Genomic DNA, 13,707 nt, shown 5'->3' with positions numbered 1-13,707 from the left:
ACTTGAGAGACAGCTGATCACAGGGGACCCCAGACTCCTGCCTCAGTGTTCTGGACACCTGTGATGTCTAATTATAAATCCAGCCTGGCAAGGTGGAGCTGGTGGCTCGGGAAGAAGCTGTCCTGTGAACCTGGATGTTAGCTGTGGCAACCATCTGAGGCAATTACACTGGAGTTTCATGGTGGTGTGGTTGGGATAGAGGAGGTTTAGTAAGCTCTTGCTCTGGGCTTTGCAGAACACCATGGCCCCAGATAGGCTGGTCCGCCTTGAGGAAGTGGGGAAAGCCAAGAAGCTGTGATCTCCGAGTGTTGCTGGGATGCACCACTGGGGACACATCCTTTGACCTTACTTCACTGATGACTGGAGCAGAGAGCTCAGTCCCTGCTGGGACCACTTCAGGGACGCTCTGAATGCTGGGGCAAGTCCAGGAAGTCAGCCCTGGCTGAGCAGGAATGGGGAGGGGCCAGCCTCCAGGGAAGATGGGGGTTGAATGAAGGAGGAAGGGTGAAGAGAGGGGCCTCCACCCCCTCTGGGATGCTGGGTGTGACTGGGAGCAGGAAATGGGCAGTCACCCTCCAGAGGCTTACGAAGAAGAAGAGGTCCTCTGCCTAGTCAAAGGCGGTACCTGTTTATAATAGAATAGAGGTTCCTGCACGCTCTATGTTAATACCAGCCCTTCACCCCAAGAGAGCAAGTGAGCTCCCCGAATTCTGACCATTCGGTCATTTGACAAGTTTCTATTGAGCACTTCTTACCTGTCAGGCCTGTGAGCATATTTGTGACTGGGTGTGCCTATGCATTTTCTTGCTTTCATCATCCTCATCATCCTTTTATTTGTTAAAGAGACAGCTTCTAGTTTAAGGATTTTTATATTGAAGAATTCAAAAAGTGGTAGGTTTTTGGAACTTATTGATTTGTATTTAAAAGGAACTATTGGTTATTAACTGGCTATACTCCAATGCAAAAGAAAAAGTTTAAAATTTGGAAAAAAAAATAAAAGGAACTGTTGACAAAGATTCACTGGAAAGAATCTGAACAAGTGGGAAAATGCAGTTAGTACTACTAAAATAATTTCAGGATGTATGGTTTATCTGACATAATGATACCTCTCAGAGCTGTCACTGGTCTGAAACTGACTGCTTCTTACTTTTCTAAACACACAGTGGTACAATGAACAATGTTCTATCACTTCTGTTCTTTCCCAAACATGTAGAAGTTAAAATACCAATTCAAAAACTAATAAATTCTTTTCTTTAAATGTTTCTTACAGATACAACTTCAATATTTTCATTCCATAGTGGTACAGTTTAAGAGACTTTTTATTCATGAGTCAAACAACAAGTTACCCAAAGGGAAATGATAGTTTACAGGCTCCTAGTGCAAATAAAGAGTTCAGGAATGCAGTAACTAATAGTTCTAAAATACGAAATAGATAAAATTCTTAGACGATACATGCAATAATAAACTCTACTAAGCAGCTGGTCACAGAACTAGAACATTTGACAATTTTACTGGTGATATCAATGGGACACTAGCTGTTTCCAAATTCAACTTGAACTCTCATCTTAGGCTTTGTATTTTGCTTTTCCAGTTTCACTAATGACACAAACATGATTCAAATCCCTGAAGTGTTCATTGTAGTCAAGGGCATATCCCACAACAAACTTGTCTGGAATTTCAAACCCAACAAAGTCCGGCCTATAGCCAACACTTCGAGGGGTCCTTTTCACAAGCAAGCTGGCAACCTTGACCATCTTTGGATTATGCCGCCTGACCAGGGAAAGCAAGGCTTGCATTGTTTTACCAGTGTCAATGATATCTTCAACAATCAAGACATTCTTTCCAGTCAAAGTTGAGAGATCATCCCCACCAATCACTTTTATGTCGCCTGTTGACTGGTCATTACAGTAGCTCTTCATTCTGATAAAATCTACAGTCATAGGAATGGACCTGTCACTATTTCTGTTCAGTACTTTGATGTAATCCAGTAGGTCTGCAAAGAACTTATAGCCCCCCTTCAGCACACAGAGCGCCACGATGTGATGGCCTCCCATCACCTGCATCACATCTCGAGCAAGCCGTTCGGTTCTGTCCATAATTAGCCCATGAGGGATAAACACCTTTTCCAGATCCTCTGCATAATGACTAGGTATACAAAATAAATCCAGGTCATAACCTGGTTCATCATCATTAATCACGATGCTGGAGCTGCAGGTCGCCATGATGGAGCTGGTTGGTGTGCGGGCTGACAGCAATCTAGACTTTCATCGGTTTCTTAAAGGGGATGCAACTATCCCCAGGCTAAGAGTCCTGGGTCTGCCACAGAGAGGAGCTGGGTGAGATGGAGGAGGAAGTAGTTGTGGGCTGGGTACCAGGACACCAGGTTCTTTCACCTGCTCAGCATCCGTTCCCGGTTCTTCTAACAGCAGCACTTTGAGTCACCTTTGGAAAATATAAGAAAATCCTTGAAAAGCAGTGGCTGCTGACTGTCACTCCCAGTGACTATGAGAAATTGAACACCTTGATCATAAAGGTTACTCATAGGAGCGGTTGGGATGTATCTGGAAATGTGTTGGACCTAGAGGCAAAAGACCTAGGTTCAATCATGCCTCTGCCATTTACTCATTGAACTGTAGCACATAATCATTTGACCTCTGATTCAGGAGTTAATGACTTCCCTGGTGGCTCAGACGGTAAAGCGTCTGTCTACAATGTGGGAGACCCGGGTTCAAGCACTGGGTTGGGACGATCCCCTGGAGAAGGAAATGGCAATCCACTCCAGTACTATTGCCTGGAAAATCCCATGGACAGAGGAGCCTGGTAGGCTACAGTCTATGGGGTCACAGAGTCGGACATGACTGAGCGATGTCACTTTCACTTTTTAGGAGTTAATATGTAGGCAATAGTAAAACCACCATCAGTCTGTAGATCCTATCTCAGGACCACTCCATGGTTCATGTCCTAGGAGTTGTCGGTCTCAAGAACGGTAACTTCCACTTCCATATGCTATCATCTGCCCGCTACTTTCCATTTTTTCACCTTACTACTCTAGCCAGTAATCACTGCTAAAATCTATCAATTCTGCCGCTTTTTCAGAGTCCCTCCCACCTCCTCAACTCTGTCCACACTTCCCTTTTTACCTGGCCCCATCTCAGGCCTTGTCTACAGCTCAGTCCCCTTTATCAGACTTGCCTGGTGTATCTCCCAACTCTGATTAAGTTGCAGGCTCCATCTTCTTTCCACCTGCACTTTTGAGGGGCTAGAAAACAAAACACTCAGCCATCCTTACTGATCTCACTAGAAGTTCATGCTGCTCACTGCTGCCTGGCAAGCCTGCCACATGTAGTTCTCTCTCCAAAGCCCCAGGATGATAAACTCACGTCTTCTCTCCTCAAACCTCAGCACCCCTTCCCAACTCTCAGCTGAGGACACTGCTTCTTATTTCTCTGGAAAAGCAGAAGCCATGGGAAGAAAACCTCCTGACTCCCATCATTCACCTGACACTCCGCCTTCCTTTGCTCCTGCCCAAGGTCAGCCCTTTACCTGCCACTCAAGTCCCACACCCCTTGATTCTAGATGGATGTCCCCCCACCCACCGACTGTCTCTTCTCTCTTCCTTCTGCATCATCATTTTCCTCCCTCTCCTGGATTATTCTGACCAGCATACGCACATGGTCTAAAAGCTCCTAGCCGTGAAAAAAGTCTTGAAAAAATCCTTCCACACCTGCTCTCCTGTCTGCCCCATTTCTCTGCTCCTTTTATAGAAAATTCCTTGAAGGAGTTGTCCCTACGTCCTCTGTTCCCATGCCCAGGCATGGATCCAGCTGGGCATTTGTCCCTGACTTACCAGTGAAACTGTGCTTGTCAAGGTCACCAGTGCCTCCACACGGCCAAGTTCAATGTCAGTTTTCAGTTCACATTCATCTCAGTGGACCTATTCTCAGCATTTGCTGTAGCTGGTCGAGCTCTTTCTTGCCTTTGAAACACTTTCTTCTCTGACCTCCAGGACACCTCTCTCCCACCATGCTGGCCACTCCCCTGTCCCTTTGCCTACTTCTCTGCTCCTTCACCTCTGCTCCCTGAGGGCTCCAGGGCTCAGCCCTCAGCCCTCTTTTCACTCTGCACATCTCTAAGGGGTCTTACCTAGATGACCAGCTTTTTTAAAAAAGTCTGCTTTTTGCTGGTTCCCCAATTTATATTTCTAGCCCCTACCTTCTGCTGCCTTTAGGCTAGTTTATCTACTGCCTACTTAGTATGTTACTTGGATGAATCATGGGCATCTCACAAGTCACATCTTGAAAACTGAGGTCCAGATTGCCCTCCCAAATCTGTCTCCTCCAGAGTGTCCCCACAACTACAACCGTTGCTCAGGTCAACGGTTTGGAGCTATCCTTGCTCCCTTTCTTTTTCTCAACTCTCATATCCAATCAGCAAATTGTGTTGGCTTCACCCTCAAAATACATCCAGAATCTAGCACTCTTCTCCATTTCTATCTAACTACCTCAATGCCACATTCCCTTCTTCTGGGTGATAGCCACGGCTCTCTAACTGGCCTACCTACCTCTGCCTTGGCCTCCTCTCCTCCATTCTTCACATAGAAGCTGAAGAAAGTCAGTCCCTGGGTCCTCAAACTCTGATCATCAACGGCTCCCCATCTCCCAGAGGGAAGGACCTGGCGCAGCGTCACGGCTTCTCCCATCTCCCCTTACTTAATGGACTCCATTAGCCCGCCTTCTATCTGTTTCTTGAACAAGCTAGTCCTGCTTTTGCTTCGTTCTGGCTGTTCCCTTTTTCTGGAATGTTCTTCCCCCAGATATAGGCATGACTGCTGTCTCTCTCTTATACAGATCTCAGCTCAAACACCTCCCCTTCAGTCAACCTCCCTTTTCTGACCATCTAATATAAAATAGGAGCCCCTTCCACAGCTCCATCACTCGAAGCTATCTTACTTTCTTCATAGCACTAACCATTATCTGAAATGATCACATTCGTGTTCTTACTTGTGTATTGTCTATCTTCACTACCAGAATGAGCGCTGTATGGCAGCAGGAACCCTCCCCGGTAGCTAGCACAGAGCCGACCACACGGCTGCCAGGGCTGCCACGGAAGGTTGTAAAGGTTGTTCCCTGCACCAAAGCTTCTGGCTGAGAGGCTGGTAGGTGCTGATATCCAGCCGGCTCTCTGCTCTCCATGCTGTGGGGGCGTTTAGCAGGTTGCCTTCTGCTATTTTACAGTGCTTGCCTATGGGCTGGCTGTGGCTCTGTGCTGGGCATTTAGGAAATATTCATTGAATAAATGGCTGACTGATGGATGGGCAGACTTATTTGTTTTCTTCTGTGGGACTTCATGGAAATTACCTTCTTATGGCCTCATTTTATTCATCTGTTAAGAGGGTAATTAACATCAGTTTCATAGTACAGTCAGGAGGATTAAATAAAGCAGTTCATTAAAAAGCTGGCACTTTTAATGATTGCACTGGTAGGACATATCCAGGAGAGGCAGATCCATAGAGACAGAGAAGATCAGAGGTTGCTGGAAGCTAGGGATCGGGAAACGAAGTGTGATTATTTAACAAGCAGGGGGAATTCTCTTGGTGTGATGAAAAGGTTTTAGAACCACACTGAGTGATGGTTGCCCAACATTCTGAATGTACTAAAAGCCGCTGAATTGTGTGCTGAAATGGATGAATAGAGTGATGTTTGTTGTTGTTGTTATGTGAACTAAGTTATGCTATGTGAATACCTCAATGAAAACAACAACATCAAAACCATATGTACCATATGCTGGGGCAGTATCCAGCATGTGGTAGGTGTTCAATGAATATCTTTTGAATCCTATGAAATTTCCCTGCTTCAAAATCAACCAAAACTTCTGAACCCTCCTTGGATCTTCACTGCCTCATCCAGGATAATGTTCACTTTCCTCTCATTTGTTTATTTCAGGGGTACATACTGTTGTCATTTTAGATATTAGGGATTTGAAGGGGAACAAGACAGACACAGACCCTATCCTCAGAGTTTATAGACTCACAGGGGACTCTGCCAAGTAAAGAGAAAATCACAATACTGTGTGGTCAGGGCCCTGAGGGAGAAGGGTCAGGGTCCTCTAGGGGCACAGAGTGGGGAGGAGGAACCTAGGCTAGGGTACATCTAGATCAAGAGGATCTCACCTAGGACCTACATGATGGGAGGCCTGGGAGGAACAGTCAGCCAGGTGGGAGGTGGATATTTTGGGGGAGAGGATGAAGGCTGGAGGAAAGCAGGGGGTCCCAGGAACAGCACATGCAAAGCCTGGGAGATGAACACATGGTGAGTTACAGGAATGGAAAATAGTTCGGCATGACTGCAGCAGAGAACATGAGGTATGGGTGGGAGAGTGAGGAATGGGCCACTGGCAGTAGGACTTCAGACTCCGTGCCAGGATCTTCAACGTCCTGCACGAACTGGCCATCCGCTTTCCAGCCGCATTTCTAATCGTGCCCTATTCACAAACCCAGGCCACAGCCCTTGCTCCCTCTCTGCCCTGTGGGTCCCTTGAACTGCTATGCCCGCATCACTTAGCTCAGGGAACCCTTCCTCCCTTAGTTATTTACTGAGAGCCTGCCGTGTGTCAGGTGCTGGGAACCTAGAGACTGTCAAACTTGTTCCAACCTGGGAGAGCTCCCCAACTAGTCTAGTTGGGGAGGGAGCAGAGGAAGAAATGATTATGAAATAATGACGGAAATGCTCTGATAGACGGAGCTCTGGGCATAGAGGAGGCGGGGCTTTCCTGGTGGAGGCGGGGCCTGTCAAGGTAGGGGCGGGGCTTGCTAGGGTAGACTGGGAAGGTGACTCCCTGAGGGTCTGAAAGGACGAGGAGGTACACTAAGCCTGGGGAGCCTAGCTTTGTGGGGGTCACAGAACCCTTGAGATTCAGATAGAGGCTTGTACCCTCTGCCCAGGTAAACACGCAAACACAGGATAAACCCCCAGGGCACATCACATTCCCAAAAGGCCTCTAAACTCACACTCTCCATCGACTTCCACATCCGCCTCCACACACACACGCGCGCACACACACACACACACACGCACGCACAAACGCTTACATCTACTTTTGCAGGCAGTTTTGATTGTGCTTGGTCCCTCTGGCTTTGCCTGGAGAATGCCCACCCCTCTCCCCTTTGGTTCTGGCTCACCGCCTTCACAGGCCTGCAGAGCACCCTCTTCAACTCTGGACTTTGTACCTGTCACCGGAAATTCACTTGTTTATCAGGGCCGCCAGCTTGAGCGCCGCCGGCTGAAGACTGTCCCGTCTCTGGATCTCAGCTGCACCAACCCCCAACCCGCTCAGCACTGGGGGTAGGGGTGAGACCTGTGCCTGAAGGTTCTCCCCAAAAGCTTGGGAAGATGTAGAATTAGTCCTCCCTGTTGGCGGCGTTGCCCTCCACTCTCACCCGCGCCTCAGGCCCCGCCTGCCCGCAGCGTCCCCAGGTGAGTCATGCGACAGCTCGGGCCCGCCCACCTGGCCTGGTAACCGGAAGCTCCTCTGCGGACTGGGCACAGTTCCTACAGGTGGGGAGCAAATGGGAAGGCACTGGGGGGCCTGGACGGGGAAGTCACAGATCCCTGAAGGTTCCCGGGAGCAGGAGTGTGTGTTTGTCGGTGGAAGAAATGTGACCAGAAGGGGTGGGGTGATAGCCTGAGGGTGTGTGTGTGTGTGTGTGTGTGTGTGTGTGTGTGTGTGTGTGTGTGTGTGTCCCTGGGGACAGGGCAGGAAGGAAAGGAATAGGAGTAAAATCTTAGAAACATCAGATTGAATTTAACTCATTTCAGTTTTTTTTTTTTAATGTTTAATTGCAGGCTAATTCCTTTTCAGTGTTGTGCTGGTTTCTGCCATAATCAACATGAATTAGCCATATTTGTGCATATGTTCCCTCCCTCTTGAACAACTCATTTCAACTGAACAAGACATTTTTTTTTGAGAACCCAAGGCTTAGTATGGGGCCCAGATAGGCACACAGTGGACTTTTGCTGGTGAATGGATGAGTGAATGATTTACTTCTCCTTTCTAATGACTCCCCCACTCCACCCCCTATATCCACTCATCTCACAAACATGCAGTGAACCGCTGACTGCTGAGCTCTCTCTGCCTACGGCAGGGAGCGCATTTGCCAGCCTAGTCCCTGCCTAGGGAGCTGCCAGTGAATTCTGACTGGTGGCCGAGTGGGCAGGGCAGTGAGGGGGTGATGAGGCGGGTCTCGGTACAACCTCACAGGCAGGTATGGTCTGATTTGGCCTTGAGGGATGAGGGACTCGAAAAACTGAGGAGGGAGTGGCTGAGAAACAAGAGTGCAAGCAGGACGTGTGTGTGTGTGTGTGTGTGTGTGTGTGTATGTGTGTGTGTGTGTGTAGCATGGGGAGGGAATTGAGGGCCGTGTGCTTGAAGGATCTGCACGAAGCCCTAGGGGCCTAGGGAGCTCGCGCAGGACTTTTAAGGTGGAGGGTAATGGGGTCAGATTTGGTCCATAGGCCCATCACTGACGTGGATGAGAGGTAAGGAGAGATCTCAGTTAGGAGGTTATTGCGAGTTGAGGAACAAAATGAAGGTGGCTCGAACTGGGGCAGAGGAGGGGTGTCAGCATTCTAGGGCTACTGAGAGGAAGAACTCATGGGGCCCGGTGGCAGTGCGGTGGTGTTGAGGAGGAAGGCGTCGTTAAGGTATCGATACTAAAGACGATGGCCGAGTGCTCCCTAAACCAGGTGCTTCTCTCCTAGGTGCTTTTCTGCCTGGACACTCCTCCCAGGGCCTCTTCTGATTCAGATACCTCCAGCCCCAGCTCCTCGTCCTCCAGGTACTTCTCTAACCCAGATGCTCTTCCCCTAACTCCTCCCCTAGCTGCCCCCCCACCCCACCGACCCCAGACATTCCTTTGGCCCAGATGCTCTCTCTCCAGGTATCCTGAGCCTAGCTGATCTTGCTCCAGATAGTCCCTTACTTCAGATGCTCTTTCTCCTCTAGACCTTTCCCAGCCCTAGAGAGTCTCAGCCAGGTAATTTCCTGATCCAGTTGATTTACATTTGGCTACTCCTCCAAAACAACTCCCCGCCCCCTGGGGCAGAGGTGACTGAACAAGGAATGTGCCTGAGGGGCTGAGGGTAGAGGCCTGAGTGGGGACACAGGGCTCCTGACTCCAGAGCAGAGGCCAGGGCCGTTCTGGCAGTATCTGGAGCCTCCTATCCTGGATGGGGACCGGCACCATCCTCCGTTGTGGTCTCCGCTTTGCCCATTAGCTTCAAGGAATTGCTGTTGTCCATCCTCTAGAAGGTGAGACTGCTTCTGCCCCACCTCCCACCCTCAGCTTAGAGCAGGGGAGCCGCCTGGGCTCTGGGCCCTGGCATCTGAGACCTGGGTTCAAGCCCTGGGACTTTGGCTGAGTTAGTTCACCTTTCTGGGCTGCAGTGTCCTCACCTGTAGAGTGGGGATAATGTTTATACTCACATTACAGGGTGAATCATAAGTTGTGCTCAGTAAGTTCCACCACTGAGCTGTGTTTCCAGCCACTTCCTGGTGTTCCCTTACAAACAGCCCATGTGCATGGCTCAGCCTGTTTTGCTCCTGTGGATAGCTAGTTACGGCCAGTTGTCCAGTCTCCAGAGTCTGCGCAGTGCCCTCCTGTGGCTGTGAGTGTGGCCTGGAATGAGTGCCTGACTGGTGGCCGAATGGGCAGGGGAGTGAAGAGGGTGATGAGGGGGGTCCTGGGACAACCTCACAGGCAGGTATGGTCTGATTTGGCCTTGAGGGATGAGGGAGTCGAAAAACTGAGGAGGGAGTGGCTGGGAAACAAGAGTGCAAGGCAGGACGTGTGTGTGTGTGTGTGTGTGTGTGTGTGTGTGTGTGTGTAGCATGGGGGGTGGAATTGAGGGCCGTGTGCTGAATTGCAAAGCCTTGAAGGATCTGCACGAAGCCCTAGGGGCCTAGGGAGCCGTCCCTGACCCCCATCTGCGTGTGTATATTCCAGGACTCTGTCCCAGGGCTGCCTGGCGTCAGGGGTCTCCTTAGAACCAGGGCTCTTCTGGCAGAGGCTGAGGCTCACCAGTGTCTTCTGGCCCCGCCATGAGTGAGGCAAACCAAAGTGAGTGACAGTGGGAGGGAGACTGAGGAGGGGGTTGGGTTCTCCTTAGATTGTGGGGAGGACCTTGCACTCATGTCTCTCAGTTTCCCCTGGGAGCCGATCCTGGGCCCCAGCCATAACACTGTCCCTTTCTCTGCAGCCATCGCGGGGCCCTCCGAGGTCCCCACAGCATCTGCCCCTGAACTGGGCAGTGGGATCCGGGCATGGTTTGTGCTGGTAGGGGTCGTCCTGGGGGCCGTGGTCCTCTCTCTCCTCATCGCGCTTGCTGCCAAATGCCATCTCTGCCGCAAATACCGTGCCAGCTACCAGCACCGCCCACTGCCTGAAACAGGGAAGGGAGCTCACCCTGAGGTGGGCGAAGATGAGGATGATGATGGCTTCATTGAGGACAATTACATTCAGCCTGGGTTTGGTGGGCCGGAGACAGGGGCAAGCAGGGACCACTTCTCCCTCTGAGTCTTCATCTTTGGACTACCCCACCCCCCATCCCTACGCTTGACAGCTTAAGGAGAGCAGATATTTTATGGAAACCACAAGCCTCAGGGACTTGGTAGTTAGGGCTTAAGGGCTGACCAGGGGTGGAGTAATCCTCCCTTACTCAACTCTAGTCACAAAAGTGATCATGACCCTCTTTTACTCAATGACTCTCAATGGCTCCCTCCTGTTCTCAGAATAAAGCTTACCAAGGGTCTGACTTTGAAATCATGCCTCTGTTGGCCTTTGGTTACCCTTCTTGACTGTTCCTTCTTTACTTCCTGCTTAGCTAATTCTTTGTTATTCCTCCCTCTCCTACCGTGCTGTTTCTCCCTGGACCTTTGCTCACACTCCTCTTTTGCCTCGATGCCTTTCTTTTCTCCCAAGTCCTCTCTGACAGTGATGAAAATCACCGGCCAGTAGACCCCAGGTGGCCTGCCTACCTGCCAGCATTTAAGATGTGACCTGATGATGGCATTTTAGCAGGGGAAATTCAATGTGCCAAATTTCTTACTGAGATTTTTTTCCTATCAATAAAATGGAAATCTAAATAGCTCTATTATGTTTTTCACAGATATTAATACATCTGTTTTCATTTTAATTAAAAATAAAGTCTCTCATTTTTATTTTCCTGAACTGATGCTTGTGCATAAAAATGTCCCTTGTCACTGAAAGCTATTACAGTGCTCAGACATCCCCTCCTTTGGACACCTGAGAGTTGCTACCTCCCATAACACCTGTGAGTTTCTCTAGTGATCTCTTACCATGTTTAATTTTCATCTTTGTTACAGTTTGCACTTACCCTGACTGGGCCAGACTGTGTATTCTCTGAGGCCATAGTCTGCACCTCGTTCTGTGTACTCAGAGTCTCGTACATAGCAGATGCTCAATAAATATTTATTGACTTTGTTGAATTATCGTGAGCCTAGGGGTGAGTGGATGAGAGATGATGGAGTGGAGTTGAGTGTGGAACCTTGATGGAGAGGAGAAAGACAGGGTCATAATTGCTAGTGGGGAGTCTGGGGAAAGGGAGACAGTTTCAAGATAGCAGAGGCTGAGTTAAGTGTCTTTTGGTTGCAAGCAATGGAAAGGAGTTTGGGGGGTGAATTAAAGGGGGATAGCTAACTCAGAAGGGCAGGAAGCAGGTGGTCCCAGCTGCCTGAGGTCGGGCATGGGACCTCTAGTGCTCTGTCATTTATGGGCACTTATGAGGTTCTATTGGAGAAGGCGATGGCACCTCACTCCAGTACTCTTGCCTGGAAAACCCCATGGGTAGAGGAGCCTGGTAGGCTGTAGTCCATGCGGTCTCGAAGAGTTGGACACGACTGAGCGACTTCACCTTCACTTTTCACTTTCATGCATTGGAGAAGGAAATGGCAACCCACTCCAGTGTTCTTGCCTGGAGAATCCCAGGGATGGGGGAGCCTGTTGGGCTGCCCTCTATGGGGTCGCACAGAGTCGGATACAACTGAAGCGACTTAGCAGCAGCAGCAGCATGAGGTTCTATGCCTGGGACTCCCAAACTCTTGATTCTGGGTTTCAAGTACCCAGTTGATAGAATTTGATTGGCCCAGCTTGGGACAAGTATCTACTCCTGGTCTGATCAGCTCCGGTCAATGGGAGCAGGCTCCTGTAGTCCTCTTGTGATTTGAGAAGCCCACCCATTTGTTCCAATTCAGCCCCAGCCAAGCAGGGGGAAATTGGGAACCAGGCAGCTGCCCAGTTGTATCCACCACATGCAGTGTTAGCCTTTGAGGAAAGAGCCAGGGGAGGAAAAAGGTGAGGGCTGCCTAATGTGTGGGATGCTCAAGGAAAAGGCCAGATGTCAAGGATGGCTGCGGTGTAGGGTTGAGGGTGCCCATGCCAGGGGTGAAGCTGAAGAGGGGATGCTGTGCAGGGATGGACGGAAGGGGAGAGACCAAGATGTGACTGAAGTGTGGCACAGGGAACAGAGATCCCAGGGACGTTTTAGAACGGGGACGAGGCGGGGGGATCGGGACATGGTTGACAGGACTTTTGGCCACTGGACACGTGGAGTAGGGAGTCAGTGAAGCCGCCCTGGTTTCTGACGGACTGGCTGGGCACTTGAGGAAGAGCAGGTGTTCGGGGAGCAAGGATTCAATGCTGGACATGGGATTTCCAGCGGGTAGCTGCCCGGGGCAGCTGCATTCACGGAGTGAAGTCAGGTTGGTCTGTAGATGTGGCCTTGGGAATCCTGACAATAGGATCTCTGAGGCCCTCGGGGGTGAATCTGTTCACCAGGGCGGGGCTGGCATAGAGGAGGCCCTGAGGACAGAGCAGGGAAACCCTGACCTCTAAGGGTCTGTCTGCAGAGGAGGAGGAGACAGGAGAGATTGGGGAGGAGCCAGGGAGGAGGGGAGCCCACCCTATTCATTGTTCCTCAGCCCCCAGACCCTCGAAGGTGGGGAAGGCCCTGTGTGGGAGACAGAAACACCGGCTGCCCCAGCCTGAGACCCCGGAGAGGATGCTGAGTAGCAGAGCGTGTCCTGGCCTCCAGGGGAGGAGCCAGTTGGTCTCTCCTCTGCCCCTCATACATTCCCAGGGCCCACCCGGAGGGGCTGCCCTGGCTTGCACTTCTGGGCCAGGAAGCAGCTCAGTTTCTCAGGGCCTTGATTGAACCTCTGAGAAATGTGGGCAGAGGTGAGCACCCAACCCCAGATCAGAAGTTTGGAGAAGGCAATGGCAACCCATTCCAGTATTGTTGCCTGGAGAACCCCATGGACAGAGGAGCCTGACTGCTATAGTCCATGGGGTCACAAAGAGTTGGACACGACTGAAGTGACCTGACACACACATTTCTGAGCCTGGCACCAAGAAGGGTTGATAGGGGAGGCTTCCCCTCAGAACCTGCTGTTCAGTTCAGTTTAGTTCAGTTCAGTTGCTCAGTTGTGTCCGACTCTTTGCAACCCCCTGGACTGCAGCAAAACAGGCTTCCCTGTCCATCACCAACTCCCGGAGTTTACTCAAACTCATGTCCATGGAATTGGTGATGCCATCCAACCATCTCATCCTCTGTTGTCCCCTTCTCCTCCCACCTTCAATCTTTCCCAGCATCAGGGTCTTTTCAAATGAGTCAGCTCTTTGCATCAGGTGGCCAA

At 50.3% G+C, this 13,707-nt stretch overlaps 2 protein-coding genes across 22 annotated transcripts; one reads left to right on the top strand and one right to left on the bottom strand.

The window, feature by feature from the left end:
- Positions 1–1,301: 1,301 nt before the first annotated feature.
- LOC101109657 (hypoxanthine-guanine phosphoribosyltransferase-like) lies at positions 1,302–7,455 on the bottom strand. Of its 5 annotated transcripts, none has more exons than XR_009596620.1 (2): positions 3,848–7,455; positions 1,302–2,442 (listed from the first exon to the last, which is right to left on the bottom strand). XR_009596620.1 is itself a non-coding variant. In XM_042246781.2 (2 exons), exon 2 carries the CDS (start codon positions 2,220–2,222, stop codon positions 1,566–1,568), a length of 657 nt encoding a protein of 218 aa, XP_042102715.1. In that variant the 5' UTR covers positions 2,223–2,442; positions 7,178–7,455; the 3' UTR covers positions 1,302–1,565. The 5 variants fall into 5 exon arrangements, 4 of the variants coding, with proteins under 4 accessions (XP_042102715.1, XP_042102713.1, XP_042102724.1 ...); XM_042246781.2 differs by having other exon boundaries at positions 7,178–7,455; XM_042246779.2 differs by having other exon boundaries at positions 7,226–7,455.
- Positions 7,242–11,224, top strand: C1H1orf210 (chromosome 1 C1orf210 homolog). 17 transcript variants are annotated; one of them, XM_042246823.1, is made up of 5 exons: positions 7,242–7,472; positions 8,757–8,833; positions 9,488–9,662; positions 10,001–10,114; positions 10,254–11,224. In XM_042246823.1, the coding sequence occupies exons 4-5, from the start codon at positions 10,096–10,098 to the stop codon at positions 10,568–10,570; spliced, it is 336 nt and encodes a 111-aa protein (XP_042102757.1). In that variant the 5' UTR covers positions 7,242–7,472; positions 8,757–8,833; positions 9,488–9,662; positions 10,001–10,095; the 3' UTR covers positions 10,571–11,224. The 17 variants fall into 17 exon arrangements, with proteins under 17 accessions (XP_042102757.1, XP_042102773.1, XP_042102771.1 ...); XM_042246839.1 differs by lacking the exon at positions 9,488–9,662 and adding an exon at positions 9,001–9,031; XM_042246837.1 differs by lacking the exon at positions 9,488–9,662 and adding an exon at positions 8,936–9,031.
- The last annotated feature ends 2,483 nt before the right edge of the window (positions 11,225–13,707 follow it).

This window comes from Ovis aries, chromosome 1, assembly GCF_016772045.2.
Source record: "Ovis aries strain OAR_USU_Benz2616 breed Rambouillet chromosome 1, ARS-UI_Ramb_v3.0, whole genome shotgun sequence".
NCBI lineage: Eukaryota > Metazoa > Chordata > Mammalia > Artiodactyla > Bovidae > Ovis > Ovis aries.
Note: the sequence above shows the minus strand (reverse complement) of the source record. Positions and strands in the feature narration are given on the sequence as shown.